General features: G+C 57.2%; 1 protein-coding gene across 4 annotated transcripts in view; it reads left to right on the top strand.

Moving 5' to 3' along the window:
* The window catches only part of ASAP3 (ArfGAP with SH3 domain, ankyrin repeat and PH domain 3), a 42,848-nt gene extending 19,321 nt beyond the window's left edge, over positions 1-23,527 (top strand). The window contains exons 2-25 of one of the 4 annotated variants that reach the window (XM_079138120.1): positions 2,939-3,011; positions 3,088-3,233; positions 5,191-5,265; positions 6,330-6,379; positions 12,072-12,183; positions 12,405-12,490; positions 12,880-12,955; positions 13,107-13,193; positions 13,365-13,474; positions 14,397-14,466; positions 14,741-14,828; positions 15,696-15,744; positions 15,828-16,018; positions 16,091-16,224; positions 16,447-16,541; positions 16,776-16,953; positions 18,094-18,179; positions 18,306-18,421; positions 18,973-19,040; positions 19,129-19,236; positions 19,338-19,533; positions 20,484-20,706; positions 21,238-21,328; positions 23,291-23,527. In XM_079138120.1, the coding sequence (XP_078994246.1) occupies positions 2,939-3,011; positions 3,088-3,233; positions 5,191-5,265; positions 6,330-6,379; positions 12,072-12,183; positions 12,405-12,490; positions 12,880-12,955; positions 13,107-13,193; positions 13,365-13,474; positions 14,397-14,466; positions 14,741-14,828; positions 15,696-15,744; positions 15,828-16,018; positions 16,091-16,224; positions 16,447-16,541; positions 16,776-16,953; positions 18,094-18,179; positions 18,306-18,421; positions 18,973-19,040; positions 19,129-19,236; positions 19,338-19,533; positions 20,484-20,706; positions 21,238-21,328; positions 23,291-23,467 (2,685 nt within the window). In that variant the 3' untranslated portion in view covers positions 23,468-23,527. Of the gene's footprint in view, positions 1-2,938; positions 3,012-3,087; positions 3,234-5,190; positions 5,266-6,329; positions 6,380-12,071; positions 12,184-12,404; positions 12,491-12,879; positions 12,956-13,106; positions 13,194-13,364; positions 13,475-14,396; positions 14,467-14,740; positions 14,829-15,695; positions 15,745-15,827; positions 16,225-16,446; positions 16,542-16,775; positions 16,954-18,093; positions 18,180-18,305; positions 18,422-18,972; positions 19,041-19,128; positions 19,237-19,337; positions 19,534-20,483; positions 20,707-21,237; positions 21,329-22,267; positions 23,256-23,290 lie in introns of those variants that run through there. The other 3 variants (XM_079138119.1, XM_079138118.1, XM_079138121.1) reach the window with 3 other exon arrangements.
* Positions 23,528-24,183: the final 656 nt, after the last annotated feature.

The following is a 24,183-nucleotide window of genomic DNA, read 5'->3' as shown; positions in this document are numbered from 1 at the left end:
CCGCCTTCCAAAGGCCTGGCCCCACCCCGCGCTCCACGTGGGCAGGCTGTTACCCTCAGGACTTATGTGAACTGGGCAGAAGATGGATTTCTTCCCCCCTGCTGTTTTATTTTTTAAAACCATTTTAAAGAAGGGGAGGTTTAGAGAACTGATCACCCAGAGATCTTTTGGGGAGGGGCTGGAACTAGAATCCCAGCCCCCTTTAATGAGCCCCTCCAGAGTTCTGGAAACCTCTCTGCTTTTCCCCAAATACCTTCCCTTCCCCAGGCTACTGATGGAATTTCCTCCCTGAAGCTGTATTGTTTTAGCTTAGATTTTTTTTTTTGGTATTGGGGATTGAAACCAGGGGTGCTCTCTCACTGAGCTACATCCTCAGCCCTTTTTATTTTTAAGACAGAGTCTAACTAAATTACCCAAGCAGGCCGCAAGCTTGTGAGCCCCCTCCCTCGGCCTCCTCAGTAGCTGGTGGGCTTCAAGCTTGTGATCCTCCTGCCTCGGCCTCCTCAGTAGCTGGTGGGCTTCAAGCTTGTGATCCTCCTGCCTCGGCCTCCTCAGTAGCTGGTGGGCCTCAAGCTTGTGAGCCTCCTGCCTCGGCCTCCTCAGTAGCTGGTACTGCAGGTGTGTGCCGTGGTGCCCAGCTTGCCTGCCCGTTCTTCTCAGGCAAGCCTCACTTCTCTGAGTGTTACCTTCACACCCACATCTCCCAACCCCGCCTCACAGTGCCCTCTCTTGCCTCTTTTCTGCCTGCCCAGTGCCGTAAGGTCAGGTTGAAGGGAAGACTTGGCTCTACTACCCCTGTGCTCCCAGGAGCCGTCTCCAGCTCCATTCTAGCCCTGGTCGCGTTGCACCGAGTCTGTTCGCTTGGCTTCTTCCCTGACCGCGGGGACTTCACGTGAATGTGGGCACATAGCCAGGCACTTGGTAGCCAGTGGAATGAGTGAAGAACAAACAGCTCTGCAAACCTGTGAGGCACTGGCTTTGATCCTCAGTACCACATGAAAATAAATAAACAAAATAAAGGTATCATGTCCATCTACAGCTAAAAAAGAACCGTAGGGGCAGCACTGGTGTCTTGCAGGGAAGCCACTTCCTGTCTTTGTCAAGGGCATCAAGGAAGGCTCCTGGGTGACTAACCTGCCTGTACCAGTTGGAGCTAGGTTCACCCATAAGTGGCAGAATACCTGGTAAACATAAGGTTGACTCAAATAAGATAGACATTTATTTTGCTTTCACATAAAAGAAGTCCACAGACAGGTAGTCCAGGCCTGAGAGGGCGGCTCCTCACCACCAGGAGCAAAGCTTCTATTTGTTGCCTCACCATCCATAACGAATGACTTCTAACTCCTGGTCCAAGATGGCTGCCTGAGCTCCAGACATCACAAATGCATTACAGCCAGAAGAGAGGGGCGACAGAGGTGCCACTCCATTCCTTTGTTTTTCTTTATTTTTTTAATAGGCTTTATCTTTTAGAGCAGTTTTAGGATCATGGTGAAATATTACAGAAGTACAGAGTTCCCATTTATACCCAGCCTCTCCGCCATCAGCACGTCCTTTGCCAACAGTCATTCACTTAGGTAAACATTTCCTGAGCATCTTCTGTGCGGTAAGCACACTCTCTAGGGATTTCCTGAAATCTCTGGAAATTGTTTACGTCTTTAACCTGTGCTGTCTTTTGGAGTGACGTCAACTCATTAAGTCAATCACTTTCTGACTTTCCAAGTTTCAAAACGGGGACCAAGGGCAACCTGCTGGAGGTCACACAGATCTGGCCAGGGTGGGGCTTCAAAACCAGACTCCCTCCCCACCTGCCCCAGAGGCTTTGCACAGGCCAGAAGCCTCCAGAACACTCACACAGCTCCAAGGTCTGCCTGGTTCTGCTCGTCTCTTTGGAGGTACCATTCCCAAGGCACCTGCCACCTCTTGCCACCCTGAAGTATGTCTTTGGAAATCAAACTGATCCCATTGCAGCCACTGGACAAAACAGCAGGGTCTGGGTCAGTGTGGAGCCATGGAACAGACAGGGTGCCCCCGAAAGCCCAGCTCTGCCTCCGCCCCCCTCTGACGGGTCCTCTCTGTCGGCCTCGGTTTCCCGCTTGTGACCCTGACTTTCTGTGCTTTCCAAGTCAGCTGCTGTTCACGAGGGTTGCATGGCGTTGCTAGCTTCCCTGCCTGTGGAAGGAGGGGCATCTGGAAGTTTCCCACCTGGGCTGAGCGTGCCTTGGCCTGTGTGTCTGCTTCGCCCTCACAGCCTCTGGCCCCGTCTGCTCGTTGCTCCGCACCCCTGGGCTCTGGGGTTGTCTGATGTCACCCCACCAGGTCTGTCACCTACCAGGCCTCTAGCGTGGGATGAAGTGACCCAGGTCCTGAATGCCTCCCGCTCCCACTGTCCGCCTGGAGTGCCTGGCCTTCTTCTCCCTGTCCTCACGTGACTGTTGCTTGAGCCTGGGGTTAGCGAACACGTGTTCCCCCATCTGCGTTTCAGAAGTACCAGGATGTCCACGTCCTTCCTCTGGTCTTTTGCTAAGCCTTCTGTACACATTTGTCAAATCCTGAATCCTCCCAGCAACTCAGAACCTGTAGTGTCAGCCCCATTTTGCAGACAAGGCGCTTGAGGCTTAGACGAGTTAACAGATTGTCTATAGAGTGAGTCAAGATTCAAACCCAGGCCTGAACCCACTGGGCCATAGCCTTTGAACCTTGGGCTGGCTGTTTACTTGGCTGGCATCGGAGTTGGGAGAAATCTGTGGTCGTCCTGGAGTTGCGTTGCTGGCTGGTGTCCTCTGTGGGGTCCGGTGGAAGAGGGTGTTCTGTTTGTTTGGTGGGGGTGCGGAAGGCCTAGGGAGGAGTTTGGAGAGCGGCAGGATGGTGGAGCTGGGGTTCCTGAAGAGAGCACCCCCTCCAGGCTCAGCGTGCTGACCCTCTCCACGTTTGCCTCCAGATCCTGGAAGGAGACCAAGCCATCCTGCAGAGGATCAAGAAGGCCGTGCGGGCCATCCACAGCTCGGGCCTGGGTGAGCAAGCTGCTTGGTGTCCGGGGGCTCGCCTGCCCAGCCTCGAGCACGCTCTGAGCTCCTTCCTCCTCTGCAGGCCACGTGGAGAATGAGGAGCAGTACCGAGAGGCAGTGGAGTCCCTGGGCAACAGCCACCTGTCCCAGAACAGCCACGAACTGTCCACGGGTTTCCTGAACTTGGCTGTGTTCACCCGTGAGGTGGCCGCGCTCTTCAAGAACCTGGTGAGGCCCAGCTCCTTCCTCTCCAGCCCTCAGCCCAGGGTGAATCCAGAGGTGGGAAGAGCCTGGCCAGGAAAGAGTCAGTCCCCAGTTCCCTCTCTGGTTTGCACTTGGCCTCTGACCATGACCCGAAGTCCCTGCCCTGCTCACCCACCTTTTGCACAGGCCTCTCTCTCCTCCTGCTCCTCTTCACCCAGGGGCAGAGAGGTCTCATGGTGGGGAAGGCAGCTTCCCTGGGAGCTGTGGGAGCCGGGAGGACAGGCTCCAGGTGCCCGTCCCTGTCACCACTGCCACCTCTCCCCCCACGCCGCATCCTCTGCCTTCCCAGCACTTCTGCTTCACCTTCAGATCCTAGCACTAGCCCTACACTCCACAGCCCCAGCCCTGCACGTGGCCCAGCAGCCCCTGGCTCCTTTCTGCAGGCCTCCAGGGTGAGGCTCCCTGGCCCTTCAAGTTCCCTTGAAGCCCCCCATGGGGCCAGCCCCTTCCACATGCGTCACATGTGAGAGCTCTTTAATCCTGCCTGGTTCTGTGGGGCTGCCGTGACTCGTCCCCTCTCTACAGCCCAGGACTGGCTGGCAGCCTGGCCGAGGTCCTCCACTGGTCTGAACCCAGGTGGTCGGCTGCAGAGTCTAAGCCCGGCTCCTGTGCTGCCCCAGGAAAGCCTCCCTCCCTCCAGGCCCCTGGCCCTGGACTGACCGTTTGCTCCAGTCCTGCCCCGTGTCCTCCCTGGCTTGCAGGGGCTGAGTCTCCTCCAAGAGGCAGGGTGCTCTGTGGTCGAGCCCCTCAGCTCTGGCTTGGAATCCCTGCTCTGCTGCCCCCAAGGCCATGTCACCTAATCTGCCTGAGCCCCAGGTCTCTCATCTGTAAAGCAGGGTGACGGTGACACCCACCTCAGAGTGGCAGTGAGGATGGAGCGGGTTCCAAGCTGGCACTCAGTGGCTGGTGGCCAGCATGCCATTGTCGTCATCTAGTCTCTGCATCCTCTGCCTTCACCTCCCTGAGGGTCTGCTTCTGGCTGGGCACTGTCCCCGGGGCCGGTGGCACAGGAAGGAATCAGGCACTGCCTCAGAGAGCCACAGTCTGTCCCTCGGGAGACAAGAACCGAGGCGTGGGACGTCAGGAGCGGCCCCAGCAGCGTGGTGGGCCAGCCTTGGGCCGCCCTGGGATGGGGAGGTCAGCCTAGAACGGCCGGCAGAGGCCTCCTGGGGGAGGGGACTGTACCCCAAAAGCTGGGCTGAAATATGGGACAGGCTTCTTTGGGTTCAGATGACAGAAACCCAATTCGAAGTGGGTTAACTCTTCAAAAGGGAACTCGCCCTGTGAAGGGAAGTTGGGTGCAGCTGACTTCAGACTTCGTCCCTTTCTCTTGTGTCTGCTCAGCGGGCAAGATGGGCCAGCAGGCCCAGGATCAGCAGAAGGCAGCCTTCCCATGGCCAAGGGGCCATGTCCCGATCCAGTCACTGTCACCCTGGGTGGTGGTCGGATCCGACCCTGTCACCCTGTCTAATCGCAGGGAGGGCGTTTCCCACAGGAAGGCGAGATGCAGAGCCAGCCAGACAAACAGGCAGAGTCCCCAAAGGCCACCTGAGAGTCAGGGGAGAAGGGGTGGGCAGGCCCCTGGCAAGGCGCAGAGAGAAGACCGGTGGGGATGCACTGGAGCAGGGAGCAGTGGGGGCTGATTCTGACTCCCCTGGTCCCTTCTGCCCCTTGGTCCTTTTCTCTCCCTGTTCCTGTGCCTGGTGGCTGTCCTGGCTCCCCACGCTGCACTGTGCTCCTCTTTCTCCCTGCTCCTGCGTCCTGGTGGCTGTCCTGGCTCCTCACGCTGCACTGCGCTCCTCTCTCCCTGTTCCTGCGCACTGGTGGCTGTCCTGGCTCCCCACGCTGCACTGCGCTCTGAGCCCCTCAGCCAGGCAGGCAGTCACCCAAGGTGCTGTTGGGGGGTCTCTGCTTTTTCCAGGTTCAGAACCTGAACAACATCGTCTCTTTCCCGCTGGACAGTCTGATGAAGGGGCAGCTGAGGGATGGGCGGCAGGTGAGCCTGCAGGGCGCAGGGACTGTGCAGTGAGGGGTGGCCTGGAGACCCCGGGGAGGCAGGGCGGACTGAGGGCTGAGGCTGAAGGCTGAGGGCTGTCACGGCGGGGGTGCTGACCCCCATACCGCTGCCCTCGGAGGACTGGGAGACCTGGCTGTCCCACCGTCTGCCTCCTGCAGCTCTGACCAGGGGCCTGAGGCCGGTTCTGTCGGCGCCTGGCCTCTTCACAGGCCTCGGGGAGGGAGAGCTGCCGTGCTGAGGTCGGCTTGCGGAGGAGCCAGGGTGGGACTCCAGGGACCCTGGCCCTACTAGCTGCTCTGTGTGCCTGACAGTCCCAAGTGAGTGCAGCGTAGAGCTCAAGGCAGGTGACGGAGCACTGTCCCTGGGCAGCCTGGCCCAGAAGCCCAGGGGAGGAGCTCCTCCCGAAGAAGTTCCCTCCCTGCCCGAGGCTGCACACTAGCCTGGGAACCACCCAAACCAGACGGGTGGCTTTTCTTCTTAGAAACCCAGGCTGTTCAGATGGGTGTGAGTAACCCAGCTGAGGGAGGCTCAGGCCAGCCTGGGGGTCAGCCAGGTCTCGCTGGCTTGCTGTGTGGCCTTGGGGAGACTCCTCGGCTTCTCTGTGCATGTTTTTTGACCTGTGCCCTTCCTGCGAAGAGTACCAGGCAGGAGAACCTGGTGGGCCAAAGGCAGGGCAGGAGCTTGACCGTCACCTTCCCATCCCTGTCCTCCTAGCTCATCTCCATCTTCTGAGTGACAAGACTCAGGGCACACGAAAGTCCCCCGTGCCCCTGGCCAGGGCCCACCCAGCCTGATTCCTGGTGCTGCAGGGAGGAGATGGTTGGGTGGGAGAAGGGGTGGAGCCCTGACCTGTGGCCACTTGGCTTCCTGGGGGCGAGGTCTGTAGTCAGGGCCGAGGGGTAGGGGTCGTGTGGAGAGGGTGTGTGAGCCTCCTGGGAGCCCAGGGCGGGTCCCCCTGGAGGGTGGGGTTCCCTGGAAGGCAGAGCGTCCTGCTTATTATGGAACTCAAGCTTTTGGGCAAATTGTTCTTTTTTAAACTACAGGATTCCAAAAAGCAGCTGGAGAAGGCTTGGAAGGACTACGAAGCCAGGACGTAAGTGGCCACAGCGGGCGGCTTGTCCAGGAGCACAGGGCCTGCGTTGCGGCAGGAGGCTGGCTGTCCCGCTGACACTTAGTACTCCCGGGACGTGTCACCCAGGAGCACGTGGCCCCTGCTGTCTGGAGGCACTCACGGGGTGCTTCATGCCCAGGCCTGGCTGGGTTCTGGGGGCTGGGTCACAAGACCACCAAAGGAAGGGACCCAGGATGCTGGCCTCAGTGACTGCCTGCTCGGTGGTGCCAGTGTGGTGGGGATGGAAGAACCACGTCTCCACGTGCCAGCCATTGAATCCTGGTCGCCCAGCCCTGTGAGGGAGTTACTAGTGTCCCCATTGTCAGAGGAGGCACTGGGGACTCAGAGAGGTTGAGTCACTTGCCCAAGGCCGCACAGATAGGTAGAGCAGAGCTGGGTTCACGCTTCTAGCCCCTCGTTCCTCAGTGCCAGGTGGTGTCTGTCAACATTCAGTTGAACACAGAGGAGGCGAGGGAGCTGGAGTCACGCCCAGGCTTCCTGGGCCTGGGCTTCATGGTGCACCACACCATGCTGGGGGTCTCCAGCTGGGGACTGGACGGCTTGGGAAGGGAGGGAGCCTCAGGCACCCGGGACCTGTCTTCCCAGGCAGAGACTCCTCCACCTTCCCAGTCTCTGTTCAGGGTCTAGTCAGGCCATAGCTCAGGGTCATTTATTCTTGGTAAAATTTTATTTTCTCTTGCATGTTGCCAAAGCAATGCATGTTTATCATGTATGATTTAGAGAATATAGGAGAGCAAAATAAGAAAGATTTAATCATCGGAGGAAAGGACTGGGGTAGTGTGGAGTATCTAATATTTCCCTGTTGTCCCCTCCAACCCCGCCCCCATACTGGGGATCAAACTCAGGGCCTGGCACATACTGGGCAAGTGCTGTACCTGTCCTTTTTCTTTTTTGAGATAGGGCCTTGCTAAGCTGCTTAGGACCTTTCTAAGTTGCTGAGACTGGCCTGGAACTTTCCATCCTTCTGCCTCCTGAGTAGCTGTGGTTATAGGTGTGCATCACCATACTCTGCTTGAATTTAAAAAAAATTTTTAAATGGTTAACACTAATTTTATTAAACAAACAAACAAACAAAAAAAAATAGAATAATCCTTAGTTTTTTAGCCTGAAGTGTTAACATGTGTCCATTTATTTTTCTATGTCCGGTTGAAGTATCTTTACAAAACTTAGATCATAATGATCAACTGTTCTGTAATCTGCTTGCTTCATTTGAAAATACATCATGACCTTCTTTATTATTGCTTCTTCTGCAGCATCTCTTACTTGAGTGTGGGGTTTGCCAATACGTGCGTAACCCTTGATGTATTTAATCTGCTTTGTCATTGGGCAAGCATCCTTGGAACTAAATGTTTGCTCCCACCCATAATTACTTCTCCAGGATCGATTCCAAGACGCAGATCCTGGAGCATTTATTGTTTTTCCATCGCCCAGAGCTGTAGGCCCCGCCCCAAGTGTGAAGGAAGGCCACGCCTCCTCCCTGCCACTCCAACCCAGCTGTGGGCGTGGCTTCTCGGACGGAGGCTGTAGGCGCTGCCTGGCCCGCCCCCGCCTCCCGCCTGAGGTGGGGCGTGGCCATCTGCCCTCTTTAGGGGCCCAGGGACAGGTGGTGGGGTTGTCTTTATGATTTGCTATGGGATCACGTGACCTTCTCAGGCGTTATCTCTGCCAAGCCCTTAGCCTTTCAGGCCTCATCACCAAGTGGAAAAAATCATCTCCACCCGGCTGACGTCCCTCAAGCACATCTGCGTTTACCAGTTTTTTTGTGTGGCACCTGGGGTTGAATCCAGGGGCGCTTTATCACCGAGTCACATCCTCAGCCCTTTTATTTATTATTTGGAGACAGGGTCTCACTAAGTTATGGAGGCTGGCTTCAAACTTGTGATCCCCCGCCTCAGCCTCCTGAGCAGCAGGGATTACAGACATGCCCCACCACGCCTGGCTGCTTTTACTAGCTTTCTAGATTGAGCTTTCCTGTAAGATTTCAATTGAAGAAAAGACTTCATTTAGTTGATGGAAAAGGGGGCTTGGCTAGGGTAATTAAGTGAGTTATTGACAGGTCTTGCATTGAGACCCAGGGCTACCTGGTCCCCTGGCTCCTGCGGTAGAGCTACATAGTTGGAATGACATTTCCTGACACAGGTGACTATCTACCTTCCTTTCCATGGAAGGTTCTAGGGTTAGCCGGATATTAGTGAGCTGTGTAATTCTGCCACATTCTCACCAGACCAGCCAGGGCATCAGCTGGAGGGGCCCAGCGTGCAGGTAGTATTTGTGAAATACCTTGGAACCTCACTGTGGCTGTCCAGACAGGAACAAGTCGCCTTTCCACCTGGGGCTGCTGGGAAAGGTGTCTCAGCCCTGTTCCATGTACAGGTGTTTTCTAGGCTGTGAAGTAGGGCCAGTGACACCTTGCAGGGTCAGCATGGAGATCAGAGAGGCACCGGGCAAACAAAGCACCCAGCACTTCTGTTCATTGAGCTCTCGCTGACTATCTCTTTGAGTCGAGCTGGCACCTGACAACACAGGAAGGGCCCTAGAGGCAGGAGCCCAAACATCTGTCCCTGGCACATGCCATGACCAGCTTGTGACCTTGAGCAAGTTATTTTCCTTCTCTGGGTCTCAGTTTCATCTTTGTAACATGGTTACTGACTGTGACCTGTCACAAAAGACAGTGGGACTGTCACCAGATGGCAGCAGATGGCAGGGGGAACAAGGCTGAGTCAGTATTGGCTCCCCTGCTTCCCCTAAGGCTCTAGCATCAGACGGACAGGGTTCAGATCCTGCCTCCACCACCGAGGGGCCTCGGGACTTGGACAAGTGACTTGCCACCTTAGCCTCAGGCTCCCCATCTATAAAATGGGGTGATGAGCCCTATCTCGTGGGTTGCCACTTCATTGTGTCAAGGGCCTCGCAGAGAGCCTGGTATGAAATCAGTGCTTAAAAAGTAATGAGTATGCCAGGCATGGTGGCACACACCTGTAATCCCAGCGACTCAGGAGGCTGAGGCTAGAGGATCACAAATTTGAGACCAGCCTCAGCAATTTAGCAAGGCCCTAAGTAACTTAGACCCTGTCTTAAAATAAAAAGGGTCGGGATATGGCTCAGTGGTGAAGTGCTCCTGGGTCCAACCTTGTAAGGCAGGCATAGAAATGGCTGGTAGGGATTAAAATGCAGAGAGGGTGGAGCAGCGATAGTCTGCACAGAGGGGCAGGGAAGCTCGGCTTTGTTTGGACTGAGGGAAGGGCACCCAGGAGGCTGGCTCACGGTGCAGGTTGGCAGTTGCCAGTCCCTCTCCTTCCTCACTGCACCCAAGTGCCTGTCGCCACCCCTGGATTAACACCAGTCTCCCTTCTGCAGTTCTCTCCACCTTCCTCATAACTGGCACTGTAATCTTGCCATTTGTTGAGGGCTCACGTGTGCCCGGAACTGTACTGTGTTTCTCAGGCATTACAGCCAAGGACTAGGTATCATTATTCTCATTTTCAAAATCAGGAAACTGAAGCTTAGATTTATAAAAGTTGAATGTGTGAAGGAGCTGCTATCACACCCAGAGCTCACTATAGTGGGTCTTGCTTTTTGTCCTCTTGACTCTGGAGCGGATGTCTTTCCATGTTAGGATATGTGATATTTGGCCATTTTAACAGCTGCATAATATTCCTATATGTGGACATACCATAATTTTCTAATTACTTCCTGTTGATCGATATTTAGCTCATTTTTCCTTTTTCACTCTTGAAAGACATGACAACAGTCTACCCTGGGAGATTGCCCTGCCCCTTAGCCAAGCTGTGGACTGTCTGTGCCCTCCTTGGCCAGCTGCCAGGCACCTTTTAGCTAACACACTGTGGACTAGCCATTGCCTGCCCTCTCTGCTGCTCATCTTCACCTGACCCCTAGCCCCCAACTCCACCCTTCTTCAAACTCCCACTTGGGGCATTGTATCCTTAGGAAAAGGACACAATAGGAAAATAACTTCCCCCAGTGTGGGGATTTAGAAGGCTGCAGAGCCCTGTTCTAGTGCAGTGGTTTCCACCCAGGAAGACTTCGCACCACACCCTCCCCCAGGAGACATTGGCGATGTCAAGAGGCATGTGGGGCAGTGGTGCTGCCAGGGCCATTGGCAGCTAATGGGTAGAGGTTGGGGTGCTGCTAAACACACAAACCACAGGGCAGCCCCAACAGAGAACCTCTGGCAAAATCACCAGTAGTTCCAGGGTTGAGAAATGGCCCTCCAGGTCTCCGGGGACAGATCCTCTCCTAAACACTGCCTCAGAAAGGCCCAGAACTCGAGTCAGGGGGACCTGAAGACTCAGTGCAGACCCCGCTTCCTCAGCTTACATGTAGGAAGGCCAGGGCCTGGACAGGCCTAGAACAATGGCCGCCCGGTCTTCTCTGTGCCCATTTCGCCTGAGTGTGGAGGGTCCTGGTTTTCCAGATGAGGAGATGGAGACGCAGAGGGAAGTCATGCAGCTGACAAGCAGCAGAGCTGGTGTGAACCCCATGCCTGCTTTCTCTGCTCGGGCTGGTGCCCACTCGGGAAGGAGTGGAACTGTTACCAAGTCGTCTCCTTTCTGTGGGACTCCTGGTCACCTGCACCCCGACTGAGATGTGGCTGTCGGTGGGTGGTGTGGCACTTTCAGGAACCCACTTACACACCTCCCCATCCCCAAACAGAAAAGGGTCCACCCTGGGGACCCACAGTGGGAAGGCCCGGGTTGCTCAGGATGGGAAGCACTTTCGGACTCCACTTAATGAGAAAAGGTCAAAGGTGTTTGTTGTTCTGCGGAGCTGGGGACGGAACCCAGGGCCTCGCGCATGCTTGGCAAGGGCTCTACCACTGAGCTGCACCCCAGTCCAGGACAAAGATTTTCTAAGCTTTAAATGGGAAGCTCTGGGTTGGGGTTGTGGCTCAGTGGCAGGCTGCCTGCCTAGCACAGGTGAGGCACTGAGTTTGATCCTCAGCACCACATAAAAATAAATAAAGTTAAAAAAATCATTAAAAAAAAAAATGGGAAGCTCCACAGGCACAAAAGAATGAAGGCACTTTGTGGTCCTGTGACCCACGCCATCCTACTGCCTTCCAGCTGATCAAAATTGGCCACCAGGTCCCACCTGGTCTTTATCTCTACCTGTCAATTCCTGCCACAGAAACCTTCAGACCTTGCCCACTGCTCTTGGCTGAAGACCAAATCTTGAGAATGGGTCTGAAGCAGGCCCTGGAGGGTCTGGCCCCTCATCACCTCAGCCGGCACCCCTTCCCTGTCCATCTCCAGAGGCCCTGAGCCCTCCTGCCTTGGGCCACCACAAGATCCAGTCCCCCTGGCCGGCCCTGGTTCCTCCCTGCTAAGCTCTCAGCTTTAGATCCCAGCAGGAGCATCACTTTCTTAGCAGCCAGGACAAGATCTGCTCCCTGTTACTCTTTCCTTTTACTCTGCTGTGATTTGGTTCATTCTTTCTCCCCCACCACCCCCTGGAGTCCTGGAGTCTCCCTTGTCCTCTTGTCCCCAGCCTCAGCACATGGCAGTCACAGAGAAGGGCCTCATGTGCTGTGTGGCCCCCTGGCTCGTGTGTCCCGGGCAGAAAGGAGGCTGGAGGGATGGCGGATGTGGGAAGGCTGCAGAGTTATTCGGGCCTCTCTTCTCTTGTGGCCTAGGGCCAGGCTGGAGAAGGAGCGAGACCGGGCCAGGGTGACAGGAGGAAGCCCAGGGGAGGTGGCCCAGGACACCCAGCGGGAGAGACGCGTCTTCCAGCTGCACATGTGTGAGGTAAGGGGTGCCTCAGGTGAGGAAGAGGACGGGTGTCTTCCTGTTGGCCTTTCCTGAACCCCCAGGGGCCCAGTCACAGGCTCAGCTCAGGTCCTGCCTGAATGGCCTGGGGTGTCATCGAGGCTCAGTCATGGCCAAGAGAGTAGCTTGGGGTAGGGACCTCTGCCCTTGTCGTCAGGATCCAGCCTGGGCTCACGGCACACATCCTTGGTCCCCCCCAGTACCTGCTCAAAGCTGGGGAGAGTCAGATGAAGCAAGGCCCCGACTTCCTCCAGAGCCTCATCAAGTTCTTCCACGCCCAGCACAAGTAGGTACCGCCCGACCCCAGCCCTGCGCCAGCCGGGCAAGGCCCCCGTGGGGTCTGGGCTCTGGCAGCATTTCCACTGCTGGTCTTCATGGAGCGCCAGGCACTGAGAACTTCACACACGGTCTCACTCGGTCCCCAACACCCCAGTGAGCAGCTGTAGTTACTGTCACCATTTTGCAGATGAAACCTGGGCCCAAGCTAGCAGGTGGGCCTGGGCACAGCTAGGAAGTGGCTCTGAAGCCAGACCCCTGCCTCTGAGTGCCCGCTCTTGGCCGTCAGATCGCACCCCTCGGTGCCCGGGACCCTTGAGCACCTTCCTTCCTCCACACTTGGGCTTCATCTTCATTTTCTTCTCCCTCTGGACCCGTTTGGCCTCTGGCTCCTCTTAGCTTTTTCCAAGATGGCTGGAAGGCGGCTCAGAGCCTGTCCCCTTTCATCGAGAAGCTGGCAGCCTCGGTACATGCAGTAAGTCAGGTCTCACCCTTGGGCATGTGGCCAAGCCCCTGTCCTTTGGGAAAATCTCCTGCCCATGGAGTGAGCACAACCCTGCTGCTCTGGGTCTGGGCTCTGCCTGGCACATGTGCTGGCTGGTGAGGGCCTCCATCCTGTCCCACAGCTGCGTCAAGCCCAGGAGGAGGAGCTACAGAAGCTGACCCAGCTCCGGGACTCCCTCCGAGGGACCCTGCAGCTGGAGAACAGAGAGGTCAGGCCCTGAATCATCCAAAAGGAACGCCCTCCCCCAGAGTTCACCATGGAGGAGGGAGAGAGGGGAGACCCCACAGGTCCCCTTGTGGCACCCCCTGAATGAGCCCTGCAGAATGGGGCTCAGCCCTCCCAGAGGTCCTGAGGGCTCCTCTGCATGTCTGAGGGACAGGAGCACCTGAGCCGGAAGAACTCAGGGGGTGGCTACAGCATTCACCAGCACCAAGGCAACAAGCAGTTTGGGACAGAGAAAGTGGGCTTTCTGTACAAGAAGAGCGATGGGTAAGTGTCTCGGGGGCTTAGCCGCTTGCCCAGAGGCACGGCTGGGAAGTGACAGGGTGGGGAGCTGCCCCTAGGGACTGTTGATGTCATTTGTGTAGATCCAGAGGGTTTCCAGGACCCGCCACTCTGTGTCATCAGGACAGCTGCAGAAGGTCGCTGGTTCTTAACCTGAAGAACAGCAGCAGCAGACACTGAGCACTACTGTGCCCTCACCCTTAATCTCTGCAGTGTATTGAATATGCCCAGAAATGGAAGTGTGACTGTACCCTGCTCCCTGGTGCACAAGAAGCAAAAACTGAAATGCAAAGGCTTTACAGAGTGTATTCACATTTCTACTACAAATTGGTTTTTATCCAAAAAGAAAAACTTTGAAGAAGAAATCAAGGAATACTGAACTCTTAAGAAGAAGTGCCAAGTAGCTTTGAATCGTGGATTTGTTATTTCTGGGGTCTCCAGGTTTATCTTGCTTAATTAACCACATGTGCTGGTGGAGATCCCGCGCCCCCTCTCAGACTAGGCACTCCCTGAGGTATGAGTGGCATCTCCTCAGGCCTTGGAGCTCTTGGGGGGCCATAGCCACATCATTTCCTTTAGAATAAGGATCCACGAGAGCAAGCCCTTCTCCATCACCCGGCAACTTCCTGAGGGCAGGACTGTGCCTCCTCCACCAGAAGGGGACCCACAGAGGGTTTGGGGATAGAGCTCAGCTGGTAGAGTGCCTGCGTAGCATGCACGGTGTCCTGGGTTCGATCCCCAGCTCCACCAAAAGAAAAAAAGCAGGGGTCCCACAGAGTGAAAGGTAAGGTCAGAGCAAGGAAAAGAAAGAGGAGTGGCGAGAGGTCACAGGCGAGGCCAGGACTCTGTTCTCCAATACGGGAGAGTTAGACAAGCCTTGGTCACTGTCTGTCCCTCTGGCCCTTAGGATTCGAAGAGTCTGGCAGAAGAGGAAGTGTGGAGTCAAGTATGGCTGCCTGACCATCTCACACAGCACGGTGAGGCCTCCCCTGGTGTTCTGGGCAGGCAGATGTCCAGTCCTCCCTCCAAGACTGGCCCTTAAAACTGGATCAAAGAACTGAAGACCCTTCATAGAAGAAAGTGTGGGACCCAAAGCCCCCAACTTAGCCATGGTCTGCAGTTCACACCCTTGAGGTTCTGGGAGAGGGGAGACAAATTAGGACAGAGTCATATACCCATTTAACAGATCGGGAAGCCGAGGCCTCAGGCCCATAAGGTAGATTGTACATCCTTCACCCCCAAATGCTGCAGATAAACCGGCCCCCAGTGAAGCTGACCCTGCTGACGTGCCAAGTGAGGCCGAACCCCGAGGAGAAAAAGTGCTTCCATCTGGTGACCCGTGAGTGTCCCCTGCCCCCTCCCCATGACTGCCCAGGGCTCCTGGAAGAGGCTGGTGGACTCCTGGGAGGCTGCAGGAGCTGTGCCTGTCCACCTGGTGTGGAGCGGCTGCTGCTGCAGGCCTGGAACCCCAGAGGCCTCACTCCCACCAGGTGCGGCTATGTTAAATGTGGTCATCGTGTCTAGCGTATTCGCATGGCTTTGGTGATCCGGCTCCTCTGGAGCCTCTTATGTGAGGTGACTGAGGCGGAGGCTCCTAGTCAGGGAGTCCTCTCCAGCAGGGATATGAGGGGCAGCTGGGCCTGTGGCTTGTGAGGAGGTGTCCAGAAGAGTGCGGCCGGAGCTCCAAGGAGGACCGTCCTGCCAGTCTGGCAGAGGGGAGGGTTCACAGAGGAGGAGTGGGTGTGAGGCCTGGGAAGGCGTCTTAAAGGTTCAGACCTTATTCCCAGCGGTAGGGAACCCTGGAGGTCTTGGAGCAGGACAGCAGTGCGACCAGAGCCTTAAGCGCAGTGGTGGGAGCTGGTGCAGGTCGGGTGCGGAGAGATGAGAAAGCAGGGAGCCCAGGCAAGAGGCTGAGGGCCTGTGGGGTGGTGGCAGTAGGTCAGAGGGGCCCTGCCTGCGCTTGGGGCAGGGACACTGTGCCCTGACCCAGGAGCCAGGGCTTTCACTGAGGCAGACCTGTTGGAATCCTACTTTGGAGGTGACTTCTCCAAAGAGGCTGCCCTGCTGCCGGCCGCTGCCACACCCTCTCTGGGCCTCCTGGCTCGGGAGGGCCCACAGGGCAGGGGAGAAAGGCCCCTCTGGTGTCAGTGCTTTTGCCTGGGTTTGCAGGGTTTGTGGGGGCCTGACGCCCCTTCTCTCCCGACAGACAACCGGACGTACCACTTCCAGGCAGAGGACGAGCGCGAGTGTGAGGCGTGAGTGCCCTGGGCCAGCCCTGCGGTGGGGCGGGGAGCCTGGGCCGTCCCTCCCAGCCCCCGCGTCCGCTCTGTCTGCGCAGGTGGGTGTCGGTGCTGCAGAACAGCAAGGACGAAGCCTTGAGCAGCGCCTTCCTCGGGGAGCCCAGCAGCGGCCTGGCGCCCTGGGTGGGCACCGGGCTGGACGGGGAGCCCCAGGACCTCACCAAGCTGCTCATCGCCGAGGTGAAGAGCCGACCCGGGAACGGCCAGTGCTGCGACTGCGGGGCTGCAGGTGAGCTGGGGCGGCGCGGCCCGGAGGGGGCGGGCGGGGAGGGGCGCCGGCTCGAGCTGCGCTCCTTTGCAGACCCCACGTGGCTCAGCACCAACCTGGGCGTGCTCACCTGCATCCAGTGCTCCGGCGTCCACCGCGAGCTGGGCGTGCGTTTCTCGCGCATGCAGTCGCTGACCTTGGACCTGCTGGGCCCTTCCGAGTTGCTGGTGAGGACGGGGGCGGGGCCGGAGGGAGGGTGAGGGGTGTGGTCGGCCAGGGGGCGGGGCTAGGCCGAGATAGGCTAGACCCGAAGGAGCCAGGGCCGGGGCCTGGGGAGGAGGGCGACCCTGCGCTGAGGACTTCTGGAGGCCTCCCCTTCCCCCTAGCGCTGACCTAACCTCCGGATTTTACACATTCCCCACCCCAAACACACACACCCCTAACCCCAGCTGGCCCTGAACATCGGAAACACGCGCTTCAATGAGGTCATGGAGGCCCAGCTGCCCTCCCACGGCAGACCTAAACCCTCAGCTGAGAGTGACATGTAAGGAGATTCTCCCAGGGAGGGACCCCGTGACTCGGGGATTCTACCTCCCCAGCTCCCAGAGCCTCAAAGGGATCTGGGATCAGATGTCCAGGGAGAGGGGAACCTCAGGACTGGGAGTCTCTGGGGCATGGTTCTGGGGAACTGGACACTTGTATCCCCAGTGGGCTGGTTCAGGGGCCCTCTGGGTGGAAATAGGCTCTTGCTCTGAGAATCTGTAGTTGTTTTTGGTAGGAATGCCCGCAGGGACTACATCGTGGCCAAGTATGTGGAACACAGATTTGCACGTCGGTCCACACCTGAGCCCCAGAAACTCTGGACTGCCATTTGCAACAGGGACCTGCTGTCAGTTTTGGAGGCCTTTGCCAATGGGCAGGACTTTGGACAGCCTCTGCCAGGACCTGATGGGCAGGTGCGAACCCCAGCTTAGGGCCCATTATAACCCACCAGCACTCTCATACTCCCAGACCTCCTGCCAACCAGCTGTCACTCCCCTGTGCCCTTCTGTGCTGGATGCTCAGTTCTCATCATCAGGGGGTCAGTGGGGAGGAGCACACCTCAGTCAAGCAGACTTGAGTCTGCCACTCGTGGACTGGCCATGAGTCCAGCTGTGTCTCCTCTTAGCCATTCGATCTGGGGCAGGTTACTTCTCTGAGTCTTATTTCCTTATCTGTAAAATGAGTTCAGAATAGCACCCACAGAGCTGGGCACGGTGGGGCACACCTGGAATCCCAGTGGCTCGGGAGGCTGAGGCAGGAGAATCGTGAATTCAAAGCCAGCCTCAGCAACTTAGTGAGGCCCTAAGCAACTTAGCAAGACCCTGTCTTAAAAAATAAAAAAAGGTCGGGGGATGTGGCTCAGTGGTTAAGCAACCCTGGGTTCAATCCCTAGTGCCAAAAAAAAAAAAAAGAATTGTGCCCACAGGGTTGAATAGCCTTGGAATTGGGTCAGGGTAGGTCGGATTAGAGCGAGGACGGCCACTGCCTGGCTAGTCCAGTGGTCCACACCACGTGTGAGGTAGGAGGATATCAGAGGCACTGGAAAGGTTAAGTCAGTGGATCGCCGGTGATGATTGGACATTGAGGATTGGCCGTCGTGGCCTGGGCATGTGGCTCAGTGTTGGAGTGCATGCTTAGCGTGGACGAGGCCCTGGGTCCAGCCCCAGCTGCCACCACCAAAACAATAAAGAACCTGGATGTCTTGAGCCATGTCTGGTACTCTGATGGGCGTCCGTCCAGTGGTCAGCAAGGGTGTAGCCGTTCAGCGCGGTCAGCATGACAGGGCGTGAGGCTGCGCAGGTCTCTGGGGAAATGGGGGCAGAGAGGAGGCCAGGGCCAGAACCCAGCTTGGGACGAGGAACCATGGAGGGAAACACTAGGTGGTGGTTGGTCCTTGCCCCTCTCCCCACACTTGCGGTTGTGTCCGTTGGGTCTCATCTCTTGGGTTCCGGCAACTTCTTATCTAGAGGGTTGGAGGCAGCACGGGTCCAAGAGGGCAGCATTGGGCTGGGGGCAGGTGACCTGGGGAAACTCAGGTGTGGGCATGTGTACAGGCGCCTGGAGAGCTCCCCCTGCACCTGGCTGTCAAAGTGGCCAACCAGGCCTCCCTGCCCCTGGTGGACTTCATCATCCAGAACGGGTGAGAGCCTGCCTGCTCTGGCCCCTCCTCGCGCTGCCCGCCCTCCATGTCTCCCGTCTCCTTCTTTCCTTTCCCCTGGCCTTGACCCCCCACCTGGTTCCCCTCCTTACTCCCTGAACCCCCCAGCGGTCACCTGGATGCCAAGGCTGCGGACGGGAACACTGCCCTGCACTGCGCGGCGCTCCATGGCCAGGCCGACTGCATCAAGCTGCTGCTGAGGGCGAGAGCCGCCGTGGGCACAGGTGCGCTGGGGACACCTCCTCCCCCGTCCCTGACCCTGCTGCCCTCCTGGGGCTTCCTGCCTTTCAGGCATGGCTGTATAGACAACTTGGCCTCTAATCCTGGCTTGCTTCCGACCGCCCCTGTGACCCCGTGGTTTGTCGTTCATCTCTTGAACTTCAGCTTCCTCATCTATAAAATGGGCGTAACACCACCAGTGTGGCAGACCTGCTAAAGGGAGGAAATGACGTAATGGTTCTGAAAGTATCTATCAGAATAAATATTAGCCAGATCTGGATAATAGTGACTCTAATAGCTGCTGCTCCCTAACACGTGCCAACCAACTCACACGTTGATTCATTTAAATTTTTACAACAACCTCTTCAGATACTTTCAACTATCATTCTCATTTTATGAATAAGACAGTTAAGTCCCAGACAGGTTAAGTAATTTGCCCAAGGTCACATAGCTACGAAGTATCAGGGCCAGGATTCAAACTTAGACGTTCTGATTCCAGGGGCCCTTGTAATGTCTCTTTGGCCCTGACCATGACCCCGACTTTACCCCTTCACAGTGAATGAGGCAGGAGAGACGGCCCTGGATGTAGCCAGGAAGACGCAGCACAGGGAGTGCGAGGAGCTGGTGAGTGAGAGGGTGGGGCTGCCCTCTGATCTTTCTCCCTCCCTGTTGGGCCCCTGGCCTCTGAACTGGGGGCCTTTGTCCTGGGCAGCTGGATCAGGCACAGGCGGGGACCCTCACCTTCCCTCTGCATGTGGACTACCCCTGGGGGATTTCTGCGGAGCCTGGCTCTGACAGCGAGGAGGACCAGGAAGAGAAGGTGGGTGCCAGCCCTGCCGTGGCTCCAGGTGGCGGGAGCAGAGCCAGTGGGCCTGGTGTGGAGGGCAGGCTGGACTGGGGAAACTGACCCTGCCCCCACAGCGCTGCCCTTTGAAGCTCCCAGCCCAAGCCCGCTGGGCCAGTGGCAGGCTGGATATCAGCAACAAGACCTACGAGACCTTCGCCAGCCTGGGACCATCCACCCAACAGAGCCAGAGTGAAGACTGCCCCCCGCCCTTGCCAGTCAAAAGCTCCTCTCGGACAGCAGTCCACGGGCGTGCAGGACATCCCAGTGGAGGTACAGTGGGCTGCTCAGAAACGTGCTCCTGGTACTATTTGTTGAGGGCCTCCTGTATGCTGGGACCCTGAGCTGAGTGTTAGCCAGTCCACTTCGTCCTCAGTCACCTCACACAGGGATCATCATCCTCCTTTACAGGTAAAGGAACAGAGAGGTTAAGTAACATGCTTAAGTTCCCACAGCAATAAGCCTCTGGTATGGAGTTCAAACCCATGTCTGTCTTATTCCAAATTTGTCAGCACTCCCTTTAAATAAAGAGAGACAGCCGAGCACAGTGGTGCACGCCTGTAATCCCAGCAACTCGGGAGGCGGAGGCAGGAGGATCATGAGTTCAAAGCCAGCCTCAGCAAGAGCGAGGCGCTAAGCTAGTCACTGAGACCCTGTCTCTAAATAAATACAGAACAGGGCTGGGGGTGTGGCTCAGTGGTCCAGTGCCCCAAGTTCAACCCTGGAACCAAAAAAAAGAAACGAGTTTTTGAATCATCTTCTGAGTCCTGAGTCCTCCGAGGGCCTCTGAGACACCTCTAGTGAGGAAGTAGAAACTGGAATGCAGTTGACGATGAGACCAGGCTCAGTGTGACAGACGGAGAGCCTTAATCCTAGGACAGGGACCTCGTTGACTGCTCTTTGTCCCCTGTGCCTGAGCTTAGGAGCTGTTGTTGAGTGACTAGAGCAGGCTTGTCCCAGAAGGTCTCGGGGGACGAGGCAGGTCCTGTTGGGAGAGGGGGTGGTTTGGGAAGTTCCTGGGGTCAGGGGTGGGGGATCCCCGGAGCTGAGCTGAGGGCCGGGGAAGAGAGGCCAGACCGAGGGGAGGGGTGAGCGGCTGGGAGGCAGCTGCTGTGAACGCTCTGGAGAGGGCGAGAGGAGGAGGGGCTGGAGTTGGGAGAGAACCAAGGAGGCCAGAGAGCAGAGGGAATGATGGGATTATGCTCTGTCACTTCTGATTCCAGATCCCGAAGTCCCCGGCCTGAGTTCCGAGCCCGCTGAGGCCTCTGAGATTCTGGGCAGTCTGGCCTCCTCCTCCTCCAGCCCCACAAGCCCCATGGAGCCTGGGGATGCCAGTCAAGCCCTGTTGGGCCCTGAAGAGGGCCCCCAGGAGACCCCAGGCACCTCCCGACCAGGCCCGGCCCCTGGAGCCACCCCTGCAGAGGTGTACCTCCCGGTCAGGTTCAGGTGGGTGAGGGCCCCGCTGTGGAAGCTGGCAAGTCTCCTGACTCTGATCACCGCGTCTCCCCCTCTGAACAGCACCTCCCTCAAGACAGACACTCTAGCTCTGGGGCCCTACCCCAGGCGGAGGTGCTAGACATTGGGTGCAGGGGGCGGCCCCTCCCCCTTTCCACCTGCTCCCAGGTTGGCCTGCAGGGCTGGGGAGGAGCCTGGGACCTGGCCACCAAAGCTGGAGGAGAGAAGGCTCAGCCCCGCTGCGGGCTCCTTCAGAGACTCGGTGGGACCCTCACTCTCTCCACAATTCCAAACCAGAATCCAATCCTCTCCCCTCCTCACAAACCCCTTCCATCTGGAGTTTTGGGAGAAGCAACTTGGGGGTGTCCCTGGAGCCCTCTGGGGGTCCTCTCCAGACCCAGAGCAGGCAGCCTTGAGGACTCTGGCCACCCACCCAAAGCCCGGGCCTCGCTCTCTTCCTTTCTCCCCACTCTGAGGGGCTCGGGCACCAGGGTGACTGGTTGGTCTTTCCCTGCCTTTCAGCTCAGAGAGCACTCGATCCTATCGGCGGGGCGGCCGGAGCCTGGACGATGGCCCCTCAGCGCGGCAGCCTGTGCCCAGAAGGAGCACGCAGGTAGGAGCTCCGCTGAGCTGAACTCCGAAGGCCCTGGGGCGGCCTGGGAGGTGGAGTTGATCAGGAGCAGGTGCCGCGGGCTGGGAGACCGCTCCCCATGGTTGGGGCACATGGGCCCACATGGCCACCTGGTGGAAGTCCCTGCCCTGGAGTTTCCTTGCCACCCAGGCCTGGAGAGGTGGAAGAGGCGAAGTGGCCCAAGCGGTGTTGCTCCCCGAGGGACGAGCAGGGCTGCCACCGCCAGGCCTGCCTAGGCGGGTCAGGGTGGCTGCACACCTGGGCTTGGCGCGCCTCTCCCCTTGTACAGGAGGCTTCTGGAATCTGCATGGACTTCCAGATCCCAGGCATAGAGGGATGGGACGGGGAAAGAGCCAGAGCCTTAATCTGGCTTCCCTGCTGCAGTCGCCACGTCTCCAGCAGTGACACGTACTGAGCTGCAGCTGCAAGTGGGCAGCGATAGAGCCCAGGGGAAGGTGGCCTCCTGTGTTCCTGGCTCCCCTGGTTCCCAGGGATGGCACGGGTTGTCTGTGCTGGGAGTGGGATGTGGCGGGGCAGGAGCTGGCTCCCCTGGGCGTTGTCACATTCAGTCCACCAGTCAAGGGCCAGTACAAACCTGTGTCCACGTCTGGTTCCACCACTGCCCTGAGAGCCAGGCAACCCATTACAAAGACTCTCACGTCCATCTCCTAAAATAATTTGTGAGCCATCAGATTGTATGCTCCCGTCACCTGGCATTTAGTCCCTGTGGCACGTGAATGGTTGTAAGAGCCCCAGCCTTAGAGGAAGTGGCTTTAGTGGGCAGGTTTAAGCCTCAGTTTCACTGTGTGTAAAAATGGGAGTCATTCAGCCTCCTCACCGTGGGCAGGCACAAAGCTGAGTGGGGTAAGTACCTGCCACGCGACCGTGCTGGGAAACTCCACTTCATTTTTCTTTCCCCAGGTTGGCTTCACTGAAGGGGATGGTGCAAAGACTGGGGTTCTTCCAGCAAGTTCTGTGCAACTTCTGCAAGACTAGGGCCTTGCTGACCCCTGCACAGCCCATGTTGGAGTGGGACTTGAGCTCACAAAACTGGAGAATGGAGGCATCCATTCCCTTGGGTCTCGCGCTCTCTGTCCTTTGGACCTCTGTGGCTGGCCTTCCTCCTGCTGTGGACCAGGTCCCTGCCGAGGATGCTGTGCCCTTTTGTGGTGGGGCTGAGTTGGTCCTGTCCCCGCTCTCTCATTACGCTCCTTGGCCGGGCATCCCGGTGGTTAGATCCGAGTGCTTCTGAGCTGGGTTCAGGCACAGAACCTTCAGTCCCCGTCAGGCCAGGACTGTTTCTCCCATCACTGGGACTGGGGCACCCTCATTCCTTCCAGACCCCAGACTCTGCAGACCAGGGACTGTCTTCTTACCACTTATTAGTCAAGTGTTCCTTTACTGAGTCCCAGCTGTGTCCAGGCCTGTGCAAGGCACTATGGATGCCACATAGAAAAGGCAAGGGTTCACAGGTGTGGTCCCTGGCAGAGCTGGTCTCAGGGACTGGCTTGAGAATGGGCAGGGCCAGATTCCAGAGGATGGTTCTGAGATTAGTGGCAGGACCTACAGTCACCTGGTTTCCCATCTGACAGTGACGGTTGTCTGCAACCCATCGATATTCTAATTGGCCAGCACCCCTGCTGAACTGGCTATTAAGTAAACATTCTGAATGTGACAACCCATCATTCCCGGGGGTCTCCACTGTCTTCCCCAGCCAGGAAGCAGAGCATGGCTCACCCACTTTGGTTTATCTCCGTGATTTAGCAAGAAGGAAAGGAGCAGACTGGGGTGATGGATCCCCATTCATCTCTCCGTTCTGTCAACTCAGGAGCCTTCCAGGCTGGGGGTGAGAGGGGCTGAGAAGGGAGACAGGAGAGGGATAGAGCAGTCTTCAAGGTTCTTCCCTGGCAGGAATTCCACCGCTGCCCAGCCAGTGCTCTGAAGTCATCACCAACCGCTGACACCTCAACGTTACAACCAGTGGGAGCTGGGTGGGCCCTTGTGGGCACGGGCCAGGCCAAGCAGAGGCCACCAGAGGGCCAGCAGCACAGCAGTCCGCCAGGGAGGCTGAGTCGTTTACCCAGGAGGTCTGCGGTCCCACAGAAACAGGATTGCCCTTGAGCCCCCAGTGTCTGGTTTTGTTCATCTCGTGTTATCTAATAAAGGATTTTGGGGAGATAAGTTCCATTGGTTTTATTTGTGAGATCTGAAGAGTAGGGAAGGGGACAAATCTTGGGGCCTGGAATTCTTTCTTGGAACCCTGCGAGGGAGACAGCCTGGTAGGGGGCAGTGATTGCAGTGCTACCAGGGGCAGTTTTGCCCCAGGAGGTGTCTGGTACAAGAGACTTTTCCCCCCAACTGGAGGGTGCTACTGGATCTAGTGGACTAAGGTCGGGATACAGCTTAACATCTACAATACCTATGTCTTAATTTGTTTAGTGTTTCTGTAACAAAATACCAGAGGCTGTGTACTTTCTAAAGTAGAGAGGTTTATTTGACTCACAATTCTGGTGGCTGGAGGGTCCAAACTACATGGCACCGGCACCCTGGCCATGTCACAATGTGGCAGGGAAAGGAATCAGCTGCATGCAGAAGGCACCAACAGTGTGGGGTAGCCTCACTTTCCAACAACCCATTCTCTCAGCACTCAATCCAGGCAGCCAGCATCAATCCCTTCGAAGGCAGTGACTCCATGACCGAACTACCTTCCAAGAGGCCCCACCTCCTAAAGATCCCCCCCTGACCCCGCAACATGGGCACATCAGAGACCAAGCTTCCTGCAAGTGGACCTGTGGAGGACACTGAACCACATCCAAACCATAGCAACACACCCAACA

This window comes from Sciurus vulgaris, assembly GCF_902686455.1.
Source record: "Sciurus vulgaris genome assembly, chromosome: 1".
Classification (NCBI taxonomy): Eukaryota; Metazoa; Chordata; class Mammalia; order Rodentia; family Sciuridae; genus Sciurus; species Sciurus vulgaris.
The sequence above is the reverse complement of the archived record's forward strand: the minus strand, read 5'-3'. Positions and strand labels throughout refer to the sequence as shown.